At 45.6% G+C, this 23,262-nt stretch overlaps 1 protein-coding gene across 1 annotated transcript in view; it reads left to right on the forward strand.

Annotated features, from left to right (window-relative positions):
- Nucleotides 1–193: 193 nt before the first annotated feature.
- Nucleotides 194–23,262, forward strand: part of HCN3 (hyperpolarization activated cyclic nucleotide gated potassium channel 3) — a 162,946-nt gene continuing 139,877 nt past the window's right edge. The window contains exon 1 of the mRNA XM_085639585.1: nucleotides 194–1,053. Coding sequence (XP_085495711.1) covers nucleotides 545–1,053 — 509 coding nt within the window. The 5' untranslated portion in view covers nucleotides 194–544. The remainder of the gene's footprint in view (nucleotides 1,054–23,262) is intronic.

The following is a 23,262-nucleotide window of genomic DNA, read 5'->3' on the forward strand; positions in this document are numbered from 1 at the left end:
GCCTTTGGAGGGCAGCATTGACGCTGCTGAGCCGCCAGCATCCTCCTCTTCGCTCCTCTGCAGAGATGCACATCCCTTCCGTCTCCATCCATCCTCTCTCTCTCTCCCCTCGCCCTCTCTCCTAGCTGCAGCCGCTGCCCTCACCTCTGCCTAGCTGGGGTGCGCCACAGCCCGGCCGACCCTAAGAGGATGCCAGAGGGGGCTTATTATCAGATTATTCTGCGTTCTGCACACCTCAGCTAAAGCCCGCCTCTGCCGGGGATCCGCGTCTGCCAAGGTGAGATGCGAAGCAGAAAGTGCAGCTGCCTGGCACTCACGCACCCCTCCTGACCGGCCCCTCTGCCGGGACCGCGGCCGCTGGCACCGGGCGGGCTGCCCGCCGCCGGACCCCAATGGACTTGGGCGCCTCCCTGGTTCTTGGCGGGTTCCGGGAGCTCCGGGAACGATGCACCTCGCCGCAGACGGCGGGGCGGACCTGCGGGCAAGGGCGTTTGAAGGAAACGTGAGGGCCCCCTGAGGAAGCGCGCGTCTCCGAGAGCCCGGCATGGATGCCGAGCCGGGCAGCCGAGGCCAGCGCAAGGCCAGCTTGGCCAAGGAGGGCCGGAGGGGCCGGGGCAGCCTGCACTCCCTGGCCAACAGGGCCTCCCAGGACAGCGAGCTGGGGGACAAGCAGCCCATCGTGGACGGGGAGGCCCACCTGCCCTCGGAGGATGCCACCACCCTCTCCAGCGCCAAGAGCTCCACCTCGGGCCCGAGCCAGCCTCCCCCGGGCCAGGCCGAGCCGGCCTCGGGGGTCTCCTCGCCGGCCCAGACCTCGCTGGAGAAACACACCGGGGATCAGAAGTCCGAGGCGGGCGAGCAGATCGTGCCGGACGTGGAAGACCCCAACTCCAGCCAGTACACCTTCATGCAGCGGCAGTTCGGGGCCATGCTGCAGCCGGCCATCAACAAGTTCTCCCTGCGCATGTTCGGGAGCCACAAAGCTGTGGAGATTGAGCAGCAGAGGGTGAAAAAGGCGGGATTCTGGATTATACACCCCTACAGCGATTTCAGGTAAGGGGAACGAATCCACATTGCACATGTGCTGCATAAGACCCGATGCATTCATCCGGACAACTTGCAAAAGCTTTTGCCTTTCGATCAAAAAACACGGGATACAGAGAGATGAAGTGATTTGCCCAGGATCACACATTGTCAGTTTGGAAAGTCTTGGTCAGAACTCAAATTTCCGGTTCCACAAAGAAAGGCCAAACCACTACACTACATCTATTCTGCTGTACCAGAAAAACCATCACTAGATAACGTCCCTATCACTAAACCAAGTGTACACCACTATTCCACACCCTCTCCACTATACCACATTTCCACCACGACACCACATATTTTCCACAGGACTGCACCAACATCCTACATCTCCATCATTATACAATATCTCTGCCACCAGACTGGTATTCTCCGTAGACCTATGCCTTCACTCCTGGACCACATCACCACCAGTGCACCACATCTGAATCACCACGCCATTCACCATCCACATTTGTTCACCAGCACCAACAGACCACATCTTGAGCGTTATACCACATCGCTTCCACTAGTTGAGATCCCTCCACAAGACCTAATTTCCACCCTCAGACCACATCTCCTCCACTTCCACTATTAGACCACACCCTATCCACAAAACCTCACTTCCCTTATTAGACCACATCTCCTCCTGAGGACCTCACCTGTATCAATGGATTACATCTCCCTAACTTCACCACATCTCCACAGGACCTCACCTGTATCACTGGATTACATCTCCCTAACTTCACATCTCCACAGGACCTCACCTGTGTCACTGGATTACATCTCCCTAACTTCACCGCATCTCCTCACAGGATCTCCACTCGGCCACTAGACCACATCTTCACCACTATCCTTCACAGGATCACCACTAGACCACCACTATCCTTCACAGGATCACCACTAGACCACCACTATCTTTCACAGGATCACCACTAGACCACATCTTCACCACTATCCTTCACAGGATCACCACTAGACCACCACTATCCTTCACAGGATCACTACTAGACCACCACCATCCTTCACAGGATCGCCACTAGATCTTATCTTCACCACTATCCTACACAGGATCACCACTAGACCACCACTATCCTTCACAGGATCACCACTAGACCACCACTATCCTTCACAGGATCACCACTAGACCACCACCATCCTTCACAGGATCGCCACTAGACCTTATCTTCACCACTATCCTACACAGGATCACCACTAGATTACCACTATCCTTCACAGGATCACCACTAGACCACCACCATCCTTCACAGGGTTGCCACTAGACAACATCTTCACACCTATCCTACACAGGATCACCACTAGACCACAACTATCTGTCACAGGATCGCCACCAGACCACATCTCTACCACTATCCTTCACAGGATCACCACTTAGCCGCTAGACCACATCTCCACCCCTATTTCACGTCTCCTCCACAGGGCCTTAGCTCCACCCGTAGAACACATTGCCTTCACTACACTAGATTTACATCACTGGAACACACATCATCTGATGGACCACACCTTGACCATGACACCATATCTCGTCACTAGACCGCATCCCCTCCACTAGACAACATCACATCACTGGACCAGATCCCTGTCACCAGAAAACATATCCACATGGCACAAGCACTATCACATATCTCCATCTCTATATGACATCTCCTCCTTGGACCATACCTACACCTCTAGACCAAATCTCCTTAGCTAGGCTGCAACTCCACCAACAGACCACATCTTCACCACACAGTATCTCCACCATTAGACAACATCTATGCCAGAGAACCACAGCCGTACCACTCTGTATCTACACCAGTACACAACATCTTATGTATTAAATCACACCTCCACCGTTAGAACTCATCTACGCCACAGAACCACAGCTGCACCACACTGTATCTCCACCATTAAACAACATCTTATGCAGTAAATCACACCTCCACCATTAGAACTCATCTACGCCACAGAGCCACAGCTGCACCACACCGTATCTCCACCATTAAACAACATCTTATGCAATAAATCACCCCTCCACCATTAGAGCTCATCTACGCCACAGAACCACAGCTGCACCACACTGTATCTCCACCATTACACAACATCTTATGCATCAAATCCCACCTGCACCATTAGACCTCATCTACGCCACAGAACCATAGCTGCACCACACCGTATCTCCACCATTACACAACATCTTATGCATTAAATCACACCTGCACCATTAGACCTCATCTACGCCACAGAACCACAGCTGCACCACACCGTATCTCCACCATTACACAACATCTTATGCATTAAATCACACCTCCACCATTAGAACTCATCTACGCCACAGAACCACAGCTGCACCACACCGTATCTCCACCATTACACAACAGCTTATGCAGTAAATCACCCCTCCACCATTAGACCTCATCTTCGCTACAGAACCACAGCTGCACCGCACCGTATCTCCACCATCACACAACATCTTATGCATTAAATCACACCTCCACCATTAGACCTCATCTACGCCACAGAACCACAACTGCCCCACTCAGTATCTCCACCATTATACAACATCTTATGCATTAAATCACACCTTCACCATTAGATCTCATCTATGCCAGAAAACCACAGCTGCACCACACCGTATCTCCACCGTTAGACAACATCTTATGCATTAAATCACACCTCCACCATTAGACCTCATCTACGCCACAGAACCACAGCTGCACAACACCGTATCCCAACCATTACACAACATCTTATGCATCAAATCCCACCTGCACCATTAGACCTCATCTACACCACAGAACCACATCTGCACCACTCCGTATCTACACCAGTACATAACATCTTATGCATTAAATCACACCTCCACCCTTAGAACTCATCTACGCTACAGAACCATAACTGCACCACACCGTATCTCCACCGTTAAACAACATCTTGTGCATTAAATCACACCTCCATCATTAGACCTCATCTACGCCACAGAACGACAGCTGCACCACACCGTATCTCCATATTAGACAACATCTTATGCATTAAATCACACTTCCACCATTAGACCTCATCTATGCCACATAACAACAGCTGCACCACGCAGTATCTCCACCATTACACAACATCTTATGCATTAAATCACACCTCCACCATTAGACCTCATCTATGTCACAGAACCACAGCTGCACAACTCAGTATCTCCACCATTATACAACATCTTATGCATTAAATAACACCTCCACCATTAGACCTCATCTATGCCAGAAAACCACAGCTGCACCACACCGTATCTCCACCATTGTACAGCATCTTATGCTTTAAGTCACATTTTCACCATTAGACCACATCTACGCCACAGAACCACAATTGCACCACTCAGTATCTCCACCATTAGACAACATCTTATGCATTAAATCACACCTCCAGCATTAGAACTCATCTACGCCACAGAACCACAGCTGCACCACACCGTATCTCCACCATTAGACATCTTATGCATTAAATCACACCTCCACCATTAGAACTCATCCATGCCAGAAAACCACAGCTGCACCACACCATATCTCCACCATTGTACAGCATCTTATGGTTTAAGTCACATTTTCACCATTAGACCACATCTACGCCACTTGACCACAGCTGCACCACTCAGTATCTCCACCATTACACAACATCTTATGCAATAAATCACACCTCCACCATTAGAACTCATCTACGCCACAGAACCACTGCAGCACGACTCAGTCTCTCCACCATTACACAACATCTTATGCATTAAATCACACCTTCATCATTAGACTGCATCTACGACACAGAACCACAGCTGCACACCGTATCTCCACCGTTAAACAACATCTAATGCATTAAATCACACCTCCACCATTAGACCTCATCTACGCCACAGAACGACAGCTGCACCACACCGCATCTCCATATTAGACAACATCTTATGCATTAAATTACACTTCCACCATTAGACCTCATCTATGCCACATAACCACAGCTGCACCACACAGTATCTCCACCATTACACAACATCTTATGCATTAAATCACACCTCCACCATTAGACCTCATCTACATCACAGAACCACAGCTGCACCATTCAGTATCTCCACCATTACACAACATCTTATGTATTAAATCACACCTCCACCATTAGACCTCATCTACGCCACAGAACCACAGCTACACCACTCTGTATCTACACCAGTACATAAGATCTTATGCATTAAATCGCACCTCCGCCATTAGACCTCATCTATGCCAGAAAACCACAGCTGCACCACACCGTATCTCCACCATTACACATCTTATGCATTAAATCACACCTGCATAATTAGACCTCATCTATGCCAGAGAACCACAGCTGCACCACACCGTATCTCCACCATTACACAACATCTTATGCATTAAATCACACCTGCACCATTGGACCTCAACTACGCCACAGAACCACAGCTGCACCACACCGTAGCTCCACCATTAAACAACATCTTATGCATTAAATCACACCTCCACCATTAGGACTCATCTACGCCACAGAACCACAGCTGCACCACACCGTATATCGTCCATTACACATCTTATGCATTAAATCACACCTGCACATTAGAACTCATCTACGCCATAGAACCACAGCTGCACCACACCGTATCTCCATCATTAAACAACATCTTATGCATTAAATCACACCTCTGCCATTAGATCTCGACTATGCCACAGAACCACAGCTGCACCACACTGTATCTACACCAGTACACATCTTATGCAGTAAATCACAGCTCCACCATTAGAACTCATCTATGCCACAGAGCAACAGCTGCTACACACCGTATCTCCACCATTACACAACATCTTATGCATTAAATCACACCTCCACCATTAGATCTAATCTATGCCACAGAACCCCAGCTGCACCACACTGTATCTACACCAGTACACATCTTATGCATTAAATCACACCTCCACCATTAGATCTCATCTATGCCACAGAGCCACAGCTGCACCACACATTATCTACACTAGTACACATATTATGCATTAAATCACAGCTCCACCATTAGGACTCATCTACGCCACAGAACCACAGCTGCACCACACCGTATATCGTCCATTACACATTGTATGCATTAAATCACATCTCCACCATTAGACCTCATCTATGCCAGAGAACCACAGCTGCACCACACCGCATCTCCATCATTAGACAACATCTTATGCATTAAATCACACCTCCACCATTAGAACTCATGTACGCCACAGAACCACAGCTGCACCACACCGTATATCGTCCATTACACATCTTATGCATTAAATCACACCTGCACATTAGAACTCATCTACGCCAGAGAACCACAGCTGCACCACCAGAAGGCAACTCCACCAGCAGACTACATCTCATGCACATCCCCTCCAGACCACATCTCTTTCACTAGACCACCTCTTCACAACTATATATTTCCCATTTAACCACTGTCCATGTACCTCATATGCACCACTAAACCACGTTTTCACAAGCTGCTCCTAATCCATAAGGCCCCAGCACCACCATTGCCGCGTGTCTCTTACTCTCCCCGGTCACGAGCTCACATCCCTCCTTCTCGACTCATCACAGCATTCGGCTCTGGTTAATCCTGAAACAAGAGAGAGGCGAACACACAGGGGCTGTCTAGTAGTGCCCTGGAAATATTTAGAGATGTGGTTCCAGGGCCAAAACCTCTATTACCTCTTGCAACACTTTATGGTGATTTAGCATAAAGATCGTCGGAAGGATGAAAGGCTGAGTCATGCAGCTCTTCAGCGGGATAAAAGGCCGAGTCATCCCTACGGGGCTTAAAACCTGTGATCTGCAGGCGGCATGCAGATATGTTCAGCAGGCCCTTTAACACACCGTGCTATCTCGCAACCAGTGAAGCCCTCATCTCACACCTCCAGTCCGCCAATCAACACCCTTCTCTCATTCTAGCCTCGACAGAACACGGCGCATTCAACATTCTTTTTTCCTTTTCGGTAATTACACAAAAAGGCGACCCCGGCTCTGTGCCTGGGCTGCAGGCCTGCCAGCTGCAGGGCGATAATTTGATTCTCCAGCGTCTCCTATCCCAACAAGTTGGGGCAGAGGCGATGATGGCACGGGGAGGGAGTAAGATGGAGGGGTCTACTGCATCCCTCCTCTCCCTCCTGTTTTCCACGCAAACCGTTCACAGGGGCAGAAGTTTTTTGTCCAAGGACAGCGCGTTATGTGGGGTGGGTGGGGGTGAAGTAAAGCCTCAACTAATGCACCCACATTGTCCTTACTCTCTTTTCACCCCTTCATAGTCTCTCCCCTCACTCCGAGCTTAAATTTACAGTCGGGGCCACTGGAATTATGTGGCAGGGGAGGATCAAATTATGCGGCAGAGTTGTCTAAATTGTGTGGCCACAAACTCCAAATTATGCGGCATAATATAGAACTGCTTCATTCGCTTGACACTTTTACACATATTAACACTGTGCAAAGTTTTCACCTCAATAGGAACAGTTAAAGACCTCAAACACGGCAATAAGCAACAGTAAAGTGACCGGTCATTGTGTGCAAAGGGCAGTCCATTGCACGGCAACACACGTCGCTGCGTTGTTGGTAACTTTTGATCCGTTTGATCTAGAAACAAATTTTAGTGATAAAACCAGCAGATTATGCCGCAGATGGTCGATTATGCGGCAAATCCATAATTATGAGGTAAACGCTGCAGCTGCTAAACCATAATGTTCCAGTGGCCCTGGATATAGTTCGTGGATGGTAGACTATCAAAGGCGGGGGTGTGGGGCGGCCAATGGGGCGGGGGTCTCTGACCTCGAGCATGCCTCTGTCCTCAGCAGCACCCCTTCCTACAATAATAGGGTGCAGGAAGGGTGGCGTGGGGTCCAGTCCAAGCAAATGCCCCATCCCACTGTTCAGGTATTAAACGAAATAAAGCTATAATCGGGGTGCAATGCACCCCTCACTTCTTTGGGCACCGAAGTCACTGCACCTGCTGCATTCATGAGACCTACGCCCTTGTTCCACTACTTCTCACCTCCAAGAGAGGACAACGTCATGTTCGCTCGCTCAGGCATGATGTCCCCGGCTACCCCTCCTTTAGACCACTCACTACAAGGGAAGGGGGCACCTTTATGAAAAAAAAATATTCTTTAGGCGGGGGAGAGCGAGGTTAGTCTCGACAGAAGCCTCAGCTTCTCTGTTTCCTCCACCGTGTCCCCCGCCCCCACCCCCACAAGAGTCTACATATATGTCTGCCCCCGCCCAACATTCTCAGGTGCGAGGCCGCCTTCATGAAGGGGTATTACCTTCCCGTTGCCCCTACGACTCTAAATATATTCGTATACCCCCCCCCCCACACACACACACATTCGCGAGAGGCCACCTTCATGAAGGGGTTTCACCTCTCAGGTATATTCAGACAGTGGATTACTCCACCTGAGCCTCTGCGTCTCCGTGCACCCCTCCGCCCTCCCACGCCTTAAACCTATCCTTAGGCAAGCGTCCATCCCAGGTGAGAGGCCACCTTTATGAAAGGGGTAGCTTCAAGAGGAGGGAGTCGGCCTCACCAAGCGCTGCCAAGTTATCTGTGCCCATGTCTCCTGCCTCCCGCGCGTCACACAGCCCTACCCTTTACCGGTACCGCCCCCCCACACACACGCCCCAACGTCCCCGCCAATCTCCCAGGTGAGAGGGCACCGTCATGAAAGGGATATCCTCATTTAGGGGGGTCGCCTCACTCAAGAGTATTTGCTTCTCTGTCCCCCCCCGCCCCGCCCCGCCATTCAGTCCCAGTTGAGAGGCCACCTTCCGAAAGGAGATTCTTCAAGGACAGCACGCTACGGAGGAGGGACGTGAAAATGAGGTCAGCCCCACCCAGGAGCCTCCTCTGCCCCGCCCCCTCCCTGCTGCCGCTGCCCGCCCCTCCTCGCTCCGATTCCTTCCCTGATTGGAAGTCTCCGTCTCACATCAAGGAGCAGATGGCTGGAAGCGAGTCTGCTTGCCAGACATTTACCAGCCTGTGTTCCTCTCTAGTCCCCGCCGTGGAATAGCAGAATGAATAAAAGCCCCCCCCCCCCCCTTCCGAATGATGTTTGAGTGAGTACGTGAAATAGCAAAATAATGATTATTTTGATCATGTTCAGGATCAGGACGCACCACATTTTTTCTTGGCTCCTTAACTAATACTAGTCATAATAGCAAACGCAATTATTTTCATTTTATCGACTTTGGAAGGATGACAGGCGCAGGCGGCTCTTAACTCCCGTCGTCTGTAGGTTACACAGAATTCCAACCAGTCAGGTATTCGCATCCGTGGGACTCGAACAAACCACCTGCAGCGTATACACACATCTGTACTGCACGCGCGTAACCCACTCAGCTATCTCATTCTCACCTGCAGACTTGTGACCCGGAAGTCGCACAGTGATCTCTGTAGCAGGTTCAGGAAAAAATACAGGCTTCGTCCGCTGGTGATCACATGAGGTTTTGGTTCCTGTGCCAGGATGGGTTGCAGAAAATCCTATGATCATGCCTAGCCAGGCAGGCACGTGCCCATCCGTACCCAGGGCAGACTATAACGAAGGCAGTCCCCAAGCAACCTCGCAGGGCGCGAGGCAGCCAGGCAGGAGGACCGACAGACAGGCAGCAGTAAGGGAGGAGGGACGACAGAAGACAAACAAGCCAGACTGGAGGGCTTGAAGAAAGGACAGAGAGAAGGGAAGTAGGGGAAAGTTGGCGGGAACACTTCCAGCAAAGCACGCTGGAAAGAATGGATGGAGGAAGGCAGACGGATACGCAAAGCAAAACGAAAGTAAGGCAGGGAGGGAAAAAAAGTGGAAGCAAAGAAGGCAGGTGGGGGGGCAAGAAGGGCAACAGATGGGTAAGAGGAAAGAATGAAGGATAATAGCAAAGAAGGGAGGCAGGAATGAAAAACTAGACAAGCAGAAAGGCAAAGAACCAGGAAGAGAAAAACACGCAGGATGTCAGGACGGAATTGGGTTAGAAACAAATAAGAACAACAGAAATAATGATGTAGGGAGAAAGCCAGAAATAAAGAAATGCAGAAAGAAAAGGCAGAAACGAAGGAAGATAAGGAGAGAGATGGAAGACATACAAGACACAAGACAGACATGAAGGGAAAGGCAAGAAGCAGGAGTTAAGGAAGGAATCAGGCAAAGACAGTGATAAAGGAAAGATGGAAGGATAGAAATTTGCTAATCAGGTAGGAATACAGGAAGGCAGGAAAGGACAAAGGAAGGTGAGGGGACATGTAGGAACAAAGTAAGACAGCAAAGGTCGATTGAATGAGAGAGGCAGGGATGAGGGAGGGAAGAGAGGCAGGGGCGTGGGATGGAAGCAGGCTGGAGTTGAAGGTGGAAGGCAGGCAGGGACGAAGAATTGAACACAAATAAAAGATGCGGGCAGGCTGGAATGCACACAAGAAGGAAGGGAAGAACTGTGAGAAGCAAGGTAGGTCCGAAGATGGAGGTTTTGCAGGTAGTGTTAGGACTGGACTGGTACCCGCATGGTGAACCGGTGTAATCCCTTGCCCTGAGTGCCCGACTGGTATCCTGACTTCTATTTTGGCCCTGGCATCAATCTAATCTAGTGTGTGTGCAGAGGCCTAGGCCTGTCCATGTTAATGCAAGGTCCAGGACTAATCCTGTGTCAGGAGGGTCCTTCACAAAGACATTAGACTACTGTCCCTGGTCAGGGTGTATCATTCAAGGTGATGGTGGCAGCATATTGTGTTTTGTGATTTGTGGCTTGATCAGATCATTTTCTCTGACTCAGTAAGGATGTCGTCTTATTTTGTGAAGGCTCTGGTTTAAAGCCGGCCCTGGTCCTGCCTTTTATCGAAAGCATCACTTTACACAAAGGCTGTGTCTGGAGAGCTGCCTGAGATGGGCACTTAAAAGAGAACTGACTTAAACAGTTAAAAAGCCGGAGACGGTGGACCCAGATCACGGTCTAGGAAATGTGTATAAATGTTGAATCCAACCCTCCCCCCCTCCCTCCCCCCCCCCCAGTTTATTTCAGTTCCAAATTCTTCATGTCCAAGGGAATGCTCCGCAAAGTGCTCGAAGGACTACTGTGTGACCAGGGCTGGTGCCGGCCTGACAGCCAGTCTTTCAGAGTTGAGGGGACATCACCTGAAGTCTGCATTCAATGCTGGAGGAGCTGAGGGTCTCCATAGTGCCTAGAAACCAGTGTGCTCCCAGTGTGAGGAACACCTAGCGGAAGCAGACTACTTGAGAGAGTAAAGCCAGGAGCGACCTGTGCTGAGAGTAGGTACCACGGTTTCTTCAGTGCCCTTCTGGAAAGTGTACCCTGTAAGCTTCCGACATTCAACTACCATAAATCCGCCTGGCAGCCAAGGACGCAACATCACCTAGGAAGAGCCGGTCGACTGTGGAAGTCTGCAGCTGCCAGGGACATATTCTCGCTGACCCGTCGGCTTGGTGGGGACTGCTGATGATTTGTCATGACCCGCCTGTATGCGTTCAGTGGATTGCCGAATCTGCACAAGATGCTGTGACTGCTATGACTGGACCAATCATGTTGCATTCAACTGGCAAAGCCTGTTTCGAAGGAAGGCCGTCATGCATGCTAAAGACATGGGCTACACCAAACCTCTCCTCACCACTGCTGCAAAACAGACAGGCAAGTGATGTTCCTCTGCCCGCTGTTGGACCGCAGAGACTCACCAAGAGGGTAACATTTGCTGAGGACTTGAGACTCTTCTGCCCACATCAGTAGTGGAGTTAAGAATGAGCAAACTGGTTGCACATCTGAACATATGTGGTAAGCATGAAGTAGCTGCGCCTAATTCATGCATCTGCCACAGAACACGAAGGACTGTTATCTCTAGGGTAGTGCCCACAGTCGATGGCAACCAAGGTACCACCCTTTATGTATTAATTACATTATATTGTGTAGCATTTAGTTCTGATATGTGAACAAAAGTACTTTCTTTTACATAAAAACAAGCACTGGGGTGGACATTCCATAATGGTGTCTGTTGATTTCTGAGTTCTTGCCCCTCACATTACCCCCTGGAGTCTGTTGAATGCTCATCCTCGCCCCCTGAGAGTCAACGGCGGAAAAGGTTGTTCTGGGTCCAGTTTGCAGAGCCGTAGTAGGACGGGCCACAGGGCACCAGTGGCTAACAACCTCAACCCCCATGGTTTGGGTCCAGTGGTCCCTGTTTACCACGTGACCCCCCCAAACAGGTTGTGCCACCTTTTCTGCCTGCCTTTCTTCCATCTTATCGTCTTTCTTAGCAGACAGGAAGGCAGCAGGATGAATGGCAAGAATGCCTGAAGGAAGGCAGCCATGTAGACAGGAAAGCAGGCAGTAAGAAGGAGCGAGGAAGAAAGGCAGAAAGGTGGACAGGCAGACACAAAGAAGGCAGAAAAGAAAGACTGCAGTTTGGATATAAGAGGGGAGACAGGAGGTAAGGAGGATGCCAGGGTAGCACAGACATGCAGGCAGGATGGCACAGATATAGAAAGACAAGAAGGAAGGCGTGCAGGAAGGCACATAGGCGGGAGGGCAGGTCATTGTAATTGTAAAGTTTATTTATATTGCGCTTACTACCCCTGACGAGGCCTTAACCCCTTCGCCGCGGCAGGAATTCCGCCGCGGCGCTGGGGGAGTTTGGGGGCAGCGCGGTGGCGCTGTGCTCGTGACGGAACCACTCCGTCACGAGCCACGGTTGAGCTGTGCTCATGACGAAGTGGTTCCGTCACGTCTCCGCCCACTGCGCTAATCGCCCGCACAGGCGGGGAATTAGCGCCGCGTGGGCGGAGCGGCCGCCAACGGCCACAGCATGACGGAACCACTCCGTCATGAGCACAGCGCACCCGTGGCTCATGACGGAGTGGTTCCGTCATGAGCGGGGAAGGGGTTAAAGCGCTTTACGCCGGGCAGCGCGCTGCTCCTGCAACCCAACATTAGTGGTTAGTCCTGTGTTCATTGACTATAATTGGTTATTGGAATTAATTAAAAGTCTGCTCTCAAGGGAACCACTGCATGCATTTACATTCGTTTATTTGTGGTGGAAGAACTTAATAGGACTTTGGTGTGGTCATTAGCAGGGGTGTGCAGATGGTCGGTGACATTAATAAATGAACTCGCGCAGATGCCGGGGTATTACTTTCAAAGAAGTCCTGTATGATCTTTCAAAAGAGGAGCTGGTAATTTGTAGAACTGCAGCAATAGAGATGAAGGCAAAGACACTTGTGAGAGGGTAGGCTGTGTTTAGAGAGAGACTGAGTGCAGGGATGGAAATTAGAAACATTTCACTAAAGGAATAAAGAAGAGGTGAATTTAGAAGATTTAAGTAAAGGTCGGTTTTCATGCAGGGATTTAGGAATATGGAGGAAGCATTTTCACATGGCATGGAATCTGAGGATTCAACTCAGTAGAAAGAAGCATTATTTGCATGTGATATGGTGCTCAATTAGATATTCTGACATGCACTAGATTCAGATGAACAGTATGTTCACTGCTCAAATACCACAAGACCACCTCGTCGGCAAGAGCAGCTGGTGCGGCCAGGGGTTGGAAGAGGAAAGTAATGACTGGATGTGTATATTGGGAAAAATCAAAAGATTTACACAGCACTTAAAGAAGCAGTAACCTCGTGATGGGAACAACGTGGGAAAATATATGGGTACATAATGCAAACATTGAAAGGTGAACCTGCACGTGCTGAAGCAGATGTATTTTAAGGATAACCCTTAAAGTTTCACTCACGTTATTAAAGGGTGCAAAGGCAGGCAAACAGGCACTCTGGAGGACAAACAAGCCATCAGGTGGAGACACGACACACAGGCAGATATAAAAGCACGCAGACGTGCAGGCAGACAGACTGGAAGTTAAGCCGCATTTAGTCTGCGGAAGGCAGAAAACCGAAAGGTTGACGCTACTCAGTGGTTAATTTGTAAAAAATATAAGTGCCAGGGCTCTCGTCAGGAGGCAGATTACACCAGCCCATTTCTCCTGTTAGCGCTGCTTAAAACAGAACCAACTACTAACCATGAAAGTGGGTAGAGGATGTGGCGCAACGGCAAGAGCTGCAGACTTTGGAGTAGGGGAACCAGCTTGAGTCTCGGCTTCAGCTCAACATCCTGTGATTCACTTAATCTCCCTGTAAATAAATGTGTCCTTAAATGGTACTCATGAAACGCGCCAGTGTTGATGATTAAGTGCCGGTGCTGAGCACCAGAAACCACCGGCTCAAATTAAGCACTGACGCTACTATAGCAGTAATGGTGTATAATGTGGCGTTGGTCACCAGATCTTTCTTCAGGTTCCTGAAAGTCGTGTTGCCACAAACTACACACACTTAGGGCATAGTGACTGGGGGAATTAACAGGGAGTACGAGTGCGACCCTGGGGGTCCCTGAAGAAATGAGGAATTACTGGGGAAATCCATTAATTGCTACTGGGAAGGTAATTCAGTTGCCGCTACCTGCTAATACTCAGGTGTGTAAGCTGATCTAAGTTAAGATGAGTTAGCGTACTCGGTGTGCAATTACGAATGTGTAAGTGCCCATTAAATGTCTATTTAAACATTCTAACTTTTTTCACAATGCAGAAAATATGTGTACCGGTGAAGAAATGCCTTCCCCTATCCCAGTTTGGTGGGACCTTTCCCATTCACAGCCTTCATAGATATTTACTCCTGTCCTTAATTGGGGAGAGGATGTCACCTAACGGCTAGGGCGGTCGATCTTAAATCTGGGGAACCGGGTTCGAGATTCAGCAATGACTTGCAACATTCTGTGATTCTGGGCAAATCACTTCATCTCCCCGTTCCTAACAAAATGAATGTGTCTGTAACACAACTGGTGCTCACGTAAAGCGCTCTGATACCTTTGGATCAAGTTCGTGGTATATAAAACCCTAAAAAAAAAGTCGCTAAGGATGGGACTGTGCTTTTGAAATAGTTGTGAATGTCCACAAGTTCACAACATTTTTGGCGTTTTTATACTTGCCACAGCACTCCTGTAGTAGAATGCCTCCAACCTGCTCCCTGAAGCATATAATATTGATTCCCACCTAATATTACACATCAATGGTGTCATAATATGAGGGAGCGTTATTTCAAAGTTTGTTAATAATAAAAGGGAATTTGCACTTGTGAATCTTGACTTTTGCACCCCTAAGTTGGACCTAGGTGATGAAATGGCTTTCTGGGTTGGGCCCATCGGTGTTTTCTGGTCACTATTGGTTCTGCTCATGCTCACAATGTAGATACATTGGTATGCTGTTTAAGGTGATGTATCTGTACAATTACACCCACTTGTGCCAGTTCAAACTAAGTTTTATATGCATGTATAATCTGATGAAATTTGATGCCAGTTTTCAACAATTTGTCTAGAAAGTGGCATTTTTACAGTTTTGTTAAAGTGTCACATTCTGGACCAATAATGATAAATTATTACATGTAGAAGGATTTTTGGATTCCTGAAATATGAATTTCTTGTGAAAAGTGCTGTGTAACTACTCGGGCGCTGTATTATCTATGTTAAAAAGGAGCACTTGTGCCTCTGTAGTTGAGCTGGACACCTTGTTACATAGAAAACCTGTTTTAGAACCTATAACTTTGACCCCCTTTTCACCAATGTATTTTATAAGAGGGGTTCCAAATCCTGTGACTGTTCCAAAGACAACAAAAATGATCACAGATGAATTTTCCCGTAAGAAGTAAAAAATTGCTGAACAAAATTACCCTAAAATTGCCAGGTATGTTGTACATTGCTCCGGTTTTTCTTGTTTGGTGAATTTTCGCGCAGCAATTTTTTAAGTTATTAATCTAAGACCAAGAATCTTATTATCGTGCAACAGTACACTGTATATCCATAAATGTTTGAGAATGAAGAATATTCCCTCACGAAGAACAGAAGTTCAGGTCATTACATATTCACTGAGTCAGTGGATCAGCAGTATTGTACTATTATTATTATTATGCACAAGCTTTACAAGATGGCGGACATGTAAACAATAACCCCACGCCTCTCACACTTCAACTTTGCTCCACATGGAATTTGACATTTACGAGTGATAAGTAGAAAGCAACACATTGCCGATTAAGTGCTCTACACCTACACAAAGCCACAAACTAGGTGCTATACACCAGTGCTTAATTTGTAAAAAAAGAAGTGTCAGGGTTCTCGACAGGAGGCCACTGTAGCTTGCTCCACACATTGCCCCTACCAACGCTGCCAATGATATTAACAACACAACTACTAACCATCACTCTCCTACAAGTGTGACAATTTGGACTATTCCAGGCCCCCAAAGCTATAAGAATGGCTTGGACAGCAGGTAATAGTCATTTTTAATGAGGATTGAATTAATAATTAACTGTTGATATGGTCATCTCTAAATTAGTCAGACAGCGCCCCTCCTGGCAGACTGTCACAAGTGCCGGTGCCAAGCACCAGAAACCACCGGCTCAAATGAAGCACTGCTATATACCCAGGTGAAGCTTGGTGTGTGGTAGAGCACACGACCCACTAATGCTAAAATCTGGTGCTCTACGGAATTTGATGTTTGCGAATAATGATTATAAGTCACTATATCCCACAAAATCACACACGAGGTACTAAACACCTATATAGAGTTGTAAACCATGCGCTAAAGGCCTACATTGAGTGTGGAGTTATAATAGCCAGCACCGCAACAATAATATGCTATATGGAATATGATGTTGTAAAACATGGGTATTCACAAACATTTTACCGGGGGCTGCAAAGTTTGGTCTTTGGTGTGACCGAGGGCCACACTGATGACAGCGAAGGAGGGGGGATGTAAAGTGTGTGTTGGGGAAGATAGGCATGTATATCTACTGGTTGAACTCAATTGCGCAATTTGAAACCAGAAAACCTGGGATGAATCCCGAATTCTTCGCTTGACCAAATTGTGTGACCTTGGGCGATTGTTTTATTTAAATTTCCCTCCTTTTTCTTCATTATCACATATAAAAGGACCTCGAAATACATGACTTCAGGATGCTTGCTGTACAAAACCATCTCCTGTGCTTGGATGTATTCACTAATGGCATCATTGTTGGGGGCTGGGGTGGGGGGTGGGAAGCATGTACGTTTAATATTCATGTTTGAAAACCATCACTTAAAAACAATACTTCTGGTTGCACTGCTATAATTTGATTTACTAAAGTGAAATGGTTCTACAGGTCAATGAAATACACTTTCTGAATTTTAAAAAAACTATCACGTTTTCTACATGTTTGTGGTCTTTAACAATGAAGGTGTTCCTAAAGTTAAAGGCCTAGTTACTTCCTTTTGTTTACCTGCAATTACCCTTTAAATAAGTGTTTGCTGTATATTTACCATTTTTTAAATGTTATTGCTGAATGGAGTAAACAACAGTCCAGTCCTGCTGCTGCTCAGGGGGCCGCATGTAAAGGTCAAGAAGGCCGCATGCAGCCCCCGGGCCGTACTTTGAGTATCACTGTTCTAAAACATATAGGTGTAGCTACTGTGAAACAAAAGAAGTGCTAAAGGCCCATGTGGGCACAGTAAGCAGGTGCTATAGACATGAACTAGGTTCAGCACCCGTACATCAACGCACAAATTGATTGCTAGACAAATACATAGAGACACAAATCAGGTGTGTTCCCAACTGTACCCCATACACCTAAAAGGCAAAGGTTATATTGAGTTACGATAGAAATAAGCAGTAAATAGCTCTGAACACTAGATGAAAACGGAAACATAGCCTATATTGACTTATCAACTTTGCAATATGTTTGTATTAATTGTGATTTATGCACTTTTTATGCACCGGAAATGATGCGAAATAAAGTTTGTTAAGTAAAGACTTATCAACTATGTACAACTTGCGTTAAGAGGAAAGAACGCACCTACTACAACCTGATCACTCAAAGAAAGATCCTACTTATGTACAAGAAGCAAAAAAAGATTAACATATGAAGCAATAATGACAAAAACTTAATCAGGACAAAACGTCAACACAAATCAATCAAATTCTTGATCATTACCTATAAAAAAAATGAATGAACTTGACTAGTTAACTTTTTGAATGTATACGAAGTAAGCAAATTCACTGATGAACCAATAGATAAGGGGATATCAAGGGTGACGGGTGGTTAATTGTCAGTACAAAGTAAAACTTAAAGACATGGCAAATTCACCAGTTTAAGTACTATGTAACTGTAATTCCCACCCTCGCCATACAATCTTACTACATTCAGTATATTTGCTAGAGGTGACAAGCTAACATAGTAACAGGACATGCCGAGCCAAGGGTCGGCTCTAGCTCCAAGAGTCTGTGCATGAACCGAGCCTTGAAAATATTTGGCATGTAAAACATGGAACAAACATCATGTTACAATATGATATGGTGTCTTTAAAGTACAAAAATGAGTATTTCTTTAACAAGCGGATGTGTATCACCTTAGTTCATCATACTATGTCTCCGCATTGAGAAGTATTTGTAAAAAGTGAGACTTTTCAAACATATACTGAGAAAAATTCCTTTCCCCCCGCACTGACGACAATGCCATTAGTGAACTAAGACACAGTTGATGGACGGAATGCAGAACAAATCAAAACATTCACCCCCAGTCAAGAGATCTGGGTTAAATCCATCATTCTTTTGCTCACCATGCCACCCCAGTTTAGACCTGGCAATATACAAATTAGTCTTGACCCTGTGCCTCATGGGACAAGTCCAGCCCGAACTGCCAAGCCTAGTCCTCCCTGGACCGGAAACAAGCATCCTGGGACCGGTTTCAGGGTTTCACCCCTCATCAGCCAGGATAGCTTGATTCCAGTGGCACAGTGAGCCCGGGACCCACGTCTGGGCATACCCGTCACACTTAGTGTGAGAAAGCAAAAGTCACACAGTTCCCAGATCTCTGTACTGGATTGAATGTATGACATTGTTCTGCATCCTGTCCAACAATTGTTCTTTTTGCATTGGTGAACTAAGAGGCATTTGTCTTGTGTAACCTCTATGTAGCCTAGATTCTTAATATAGACAAAGCAACATTATAGGCTATCAAATCAAACACAAGAGGTTTTTGTACAAGTCAAATCCAGAATGTACCTATTTTAAGGTGCTGTTTTATGGGATTATGAATAAAAAGGAGGCTCACTGAAATAAAATATTTGACCAGGATCACCCACTTCGGTAATGCGAGGAAGCTAGATTGAGCCCAGGCTTTATTGTTTTACTTTGCGCATTTCGGCCACTAGATGGGTATCTCTTTCTGACATCACAGGTTAATGCTTTTTCCTTAACTCTTGGCAGATGAGATTAGAGCGTGCGTGACAGGTAGAATACATATTTTATTTTTGGCTGTTTTACCAATGTGAACCATGCTCAAGGCTATGACTATGCTACACAGATTTTTTTTTGGGCACAGGGAAATTTGCCAGAATTCACAAGATGTTATGTTACTTGATTGGGAGCCATAGCCACAAGGCCACATCACCTCCCATAAAAGCTCGGCTCCTTTTGGGCTCGAGCTTTGAAGAGGACCTCAAGCTGAAACAGAGCCAGGCATTTAGGTCGAGTCTGGCTCTAGCTTTCAGTGGTTCACCCGCCCCTAGATTTCACAGGTACAATTCTACATTAAACAAGGGAAATGCTCACCATTGACCTCAACTAAATGACAAATTTTGACAGAACGTGGAACTCCACCATACAATATCCAAAGTTCCTACATACATTGGTACTTAGGAAAAATACGCTAACATACCACAACAGTTCATCATCATAATCAGTTTAACAAAAAATATACTCATTAAATCCCGAATGCATTCAGTAAATAAAATATGTTCTAAACAAGCAATCATGCAAACAATCAATCATGCAATTGCTCTTCAAATTCAGAATCACTCCAGCTACTTTTGCAGGCAGTCATACAAAGTTTTGCACACGCCTTCTTTCATATCTCATTGCCACCTCTCATACATGACAGCAGGGGTGAGAGTCAGTCTACAGTTCAGGAGCACCTTAACTGGTGTATTTGCTGTGTTTTTAGGGCATGTGCTGCACCCCGTGTTAACACCCAAATAGTGATAGCTCCTATGTAGTAAGTAGTGGGGTTGAATCTATAGGAAATGTTGCTGTTATTTTCGCTAATTACTTTTATCACCTTTGTAATCGCTGGACCTAGTTTGAAGAAATTCTGTGGTTTTTTTCAAAATTGTAATTTGTTATAAATTTAATACAAATAAGTCAAACATTTGAATAGTTATTAAAGAAAAACAATTTTTGGAGTTTGCATGCAAATTTTCCTAAATAACAGGCAAAATTACTGTATAACTTTATACCAAACTTGGTATGAACACAAAACGTGTTTCAAGAAATATACTTTTTGTGGTTTGGTGTAAATTTGACAATTACTTTTTAAGATATCAGTGAATACTAATCCTCGATTGAAAGGGGTAGTCATTTATAAATCTATACTTTTAAAAAAAGGATTGGAGAAATTGGTCCACAAATCGCTTGTTAAAATCCTGATTGTTTACTGTGATTTGTGGCTCACAAATCTGTGTCTTCAAATCCACTTTAAACTGAGTGGTCTTCAGAATGTCTGAGAAGTTCTGACTCGCCCGCCATTACGTGATCCGCAGACTATGACTGAAATGGACAAAGCCAGTCTGTTAATATATGAGCCCCAGGAGATGGGAGCTGAGAAGTAGAAAATAACTCTTATTCTGAGGTACTGAACTGACAGGTTAGAAGAAGGTGAAAAATTAAGGATAGAGATGACTTTTTATCTGCAGACATCAAATTAAGACCGCTGTTCTTATACAAAATGATAGTGATTGCTATTATCGACAACAGGTTACGAAATCTTGGCCATAAATATTTTTCCACTGTGTACTCGAATAGATATTAAAAATAAATTACAATAATATAATGAAAAAATGGCACCTACAAAACCATAATCCACCAGTGGACAAACAACAATGAAAAGGCATTAATTTGTAGTTCCGTTGGGTGGAATTGGGGCCAATAATTACTTCTGGACAATTTCAGAAGTTTTTAAATTTTGTATCTCAAACATGATGTACTTTTTTTAACGTTTTTTTCCTGTGAACATGTGAGAGGGTGTTTGTGTGTGTGTGTGTGTCTGTGAGAGACATTTTCCCCTCAATCTAATTGGTGCTTTGAGATCACTTGATCAGATGGTGCCGGTCAATGGACAACGGCTGACATCATGCCTCTGTTCTTTCACAAGCTACTGGACGACAATGTTTGTTATGTCTATGTGCCACTCGATTATATGGTTCCTAGATTACAAAAAAAAATCGCTTTGAAAACCAACTTTATTATGCCCCCCAATTATCTTTATCAAACCTATGTACATTAATTTATTAGCATATATTTTAAAGTGGGTTGAAGGTGAGAGAAAGAAGCCTATATTGAGGGTCAATTGAGGTTTTGACCATAATGCAGTCTTCCTACTCACACCTCAAACCCACTTTTTTTTTTAAAGTAAAAGAAAAGTTATTGATGTAACAAATTGCAGGTACAAAGTATACAATAGTTTAGCATATACTCAATGTACTTTTTTCTATATCTATAGATCTACAGATTTCCGTCTTCTCTCTCTACCAATGTTTCGCAAATTATACAAATTGTTTCCCAATTAACAAGACATTACATAGAGGTTAAGCATTTAGACCTAAAGAGAGTCCACTATGGGTTTTACAATAAATAATTGATCGGCAGTTTTCTGGTATATATTCAAACAAAAATTGACCAGGGCTCTAACATTTGTATGTATTATTTGTTCGTTCCAGTTCCTTGGCCTTTCCCTTTAAGCAGCAGGTCTGAGTCTTTAGTGAATTAGTGGTAGGACCTGTCCATAATATGTAACAAAAATAAAATAAGTGTATGTATTCCAGTAATCTAGTTTGTTTTAGGAGCCTGCTGTCGTCGCTAACAAATTCTGGGGGTGCTGAATGACAAGGCTACGTCGTTTCAATTCCATGTTCTGCCTCTTTCTTCAACCATCCTACTTCTTGTTTCTTTACCTCACTCTTGCAGGATTTTTTTTTATCCCCACCCTTCCTTTTGTCACAGTTTCCATATATTTTCCTTCCTCCTTCTCCTTTTTTTGTCTTTAACCCTCTTGCTAAGGTTCAAAGCCCACATAAATGAGTGCCCAACACTTGCAACCACCAGCAAAAATTCAGCACTGGGTCGGACTGTGGATCAACCCTATGCTCTCATTGGGTGCAATTAGTGTATGCTATCGCTCACTATCCTTCTCAATTTACTGCATCAATTTACCACCTTTTACTAGATATGGCCTCCTTAGTTAGTTTACATTGAATATCCATTCTCTAAGGTAATTTTGAGAGACTTATTGCTTTGCCCCTCCTAAATAGTCTTTACCAAATTGGAAAACAAAGATATTTGACCATGGCTGCATTTGTATACCCAATTTGGGTATTGGTATGGGTATGATGGCAACACAAAGGGAAACACTGCTTGGTGCAGTGTGTGTCCCACAATTTTGCTTATCATTGAAATGTATAAGACTTTGGAGTTATTGACTATTGCTACAATGTCAGACGACTCTCAGCCCAATTTGCAGATCTCCTTTTGCAGAACGATGATCTCTGTGCCGTGAAGGGATCCGCTGCAGAGAATCTTAACAATTCTGCCCACCCTGGGTTTTGTTTGATAACATACAACACAATCCATTAAGTTGGTCCTTTGTATGTCCTGATTTGCCAAATATTGCCATCATCACTATAAATCTGATTATGTGGACTGCATCTGTATTAACCTGCTCTTTGAAATGTAGTCTGAAGATTGCCTGATCTTTAAGAAAATTAGTATTGAAATAATAACAATTGATTAATAATCTTGCATTTAATTACGTGATTTTTGAATTATTAGCTTGGGACTACGTAAGGTCCAGCCCCCTTTCAGTCGGATAATGACCAACCTCATTTTTTATCTCATAATATTTGTTGTAAGTCCCAAGGCAACATCTATCCCGAGGAGGTTCCTTCATTATTGGTTATGGTTACATGTAAATGGACAGTTTTTAAAAAATTGCTGACAGTTTTAGTAAACATGGAACCATGGGCATGTGGAAAGAACATGATTTCTCCAGCATCATACAGTTTGGTCAAATGCAGAAGTCAGGGTAGCATT

The sequence above is a fragment of the Triturus cristatus genome, chromosome 12 (assembly GCF_964204655.1).
Source record: "Triturus cristatus chromosome 12, aTriCri1.1, whole genome shotgun sequence".
NCBI lineage: Eukaryota > Metazoa > Chordata > Amphibia > Caudata > Salamandridae > Triturus > Triturus cristatus.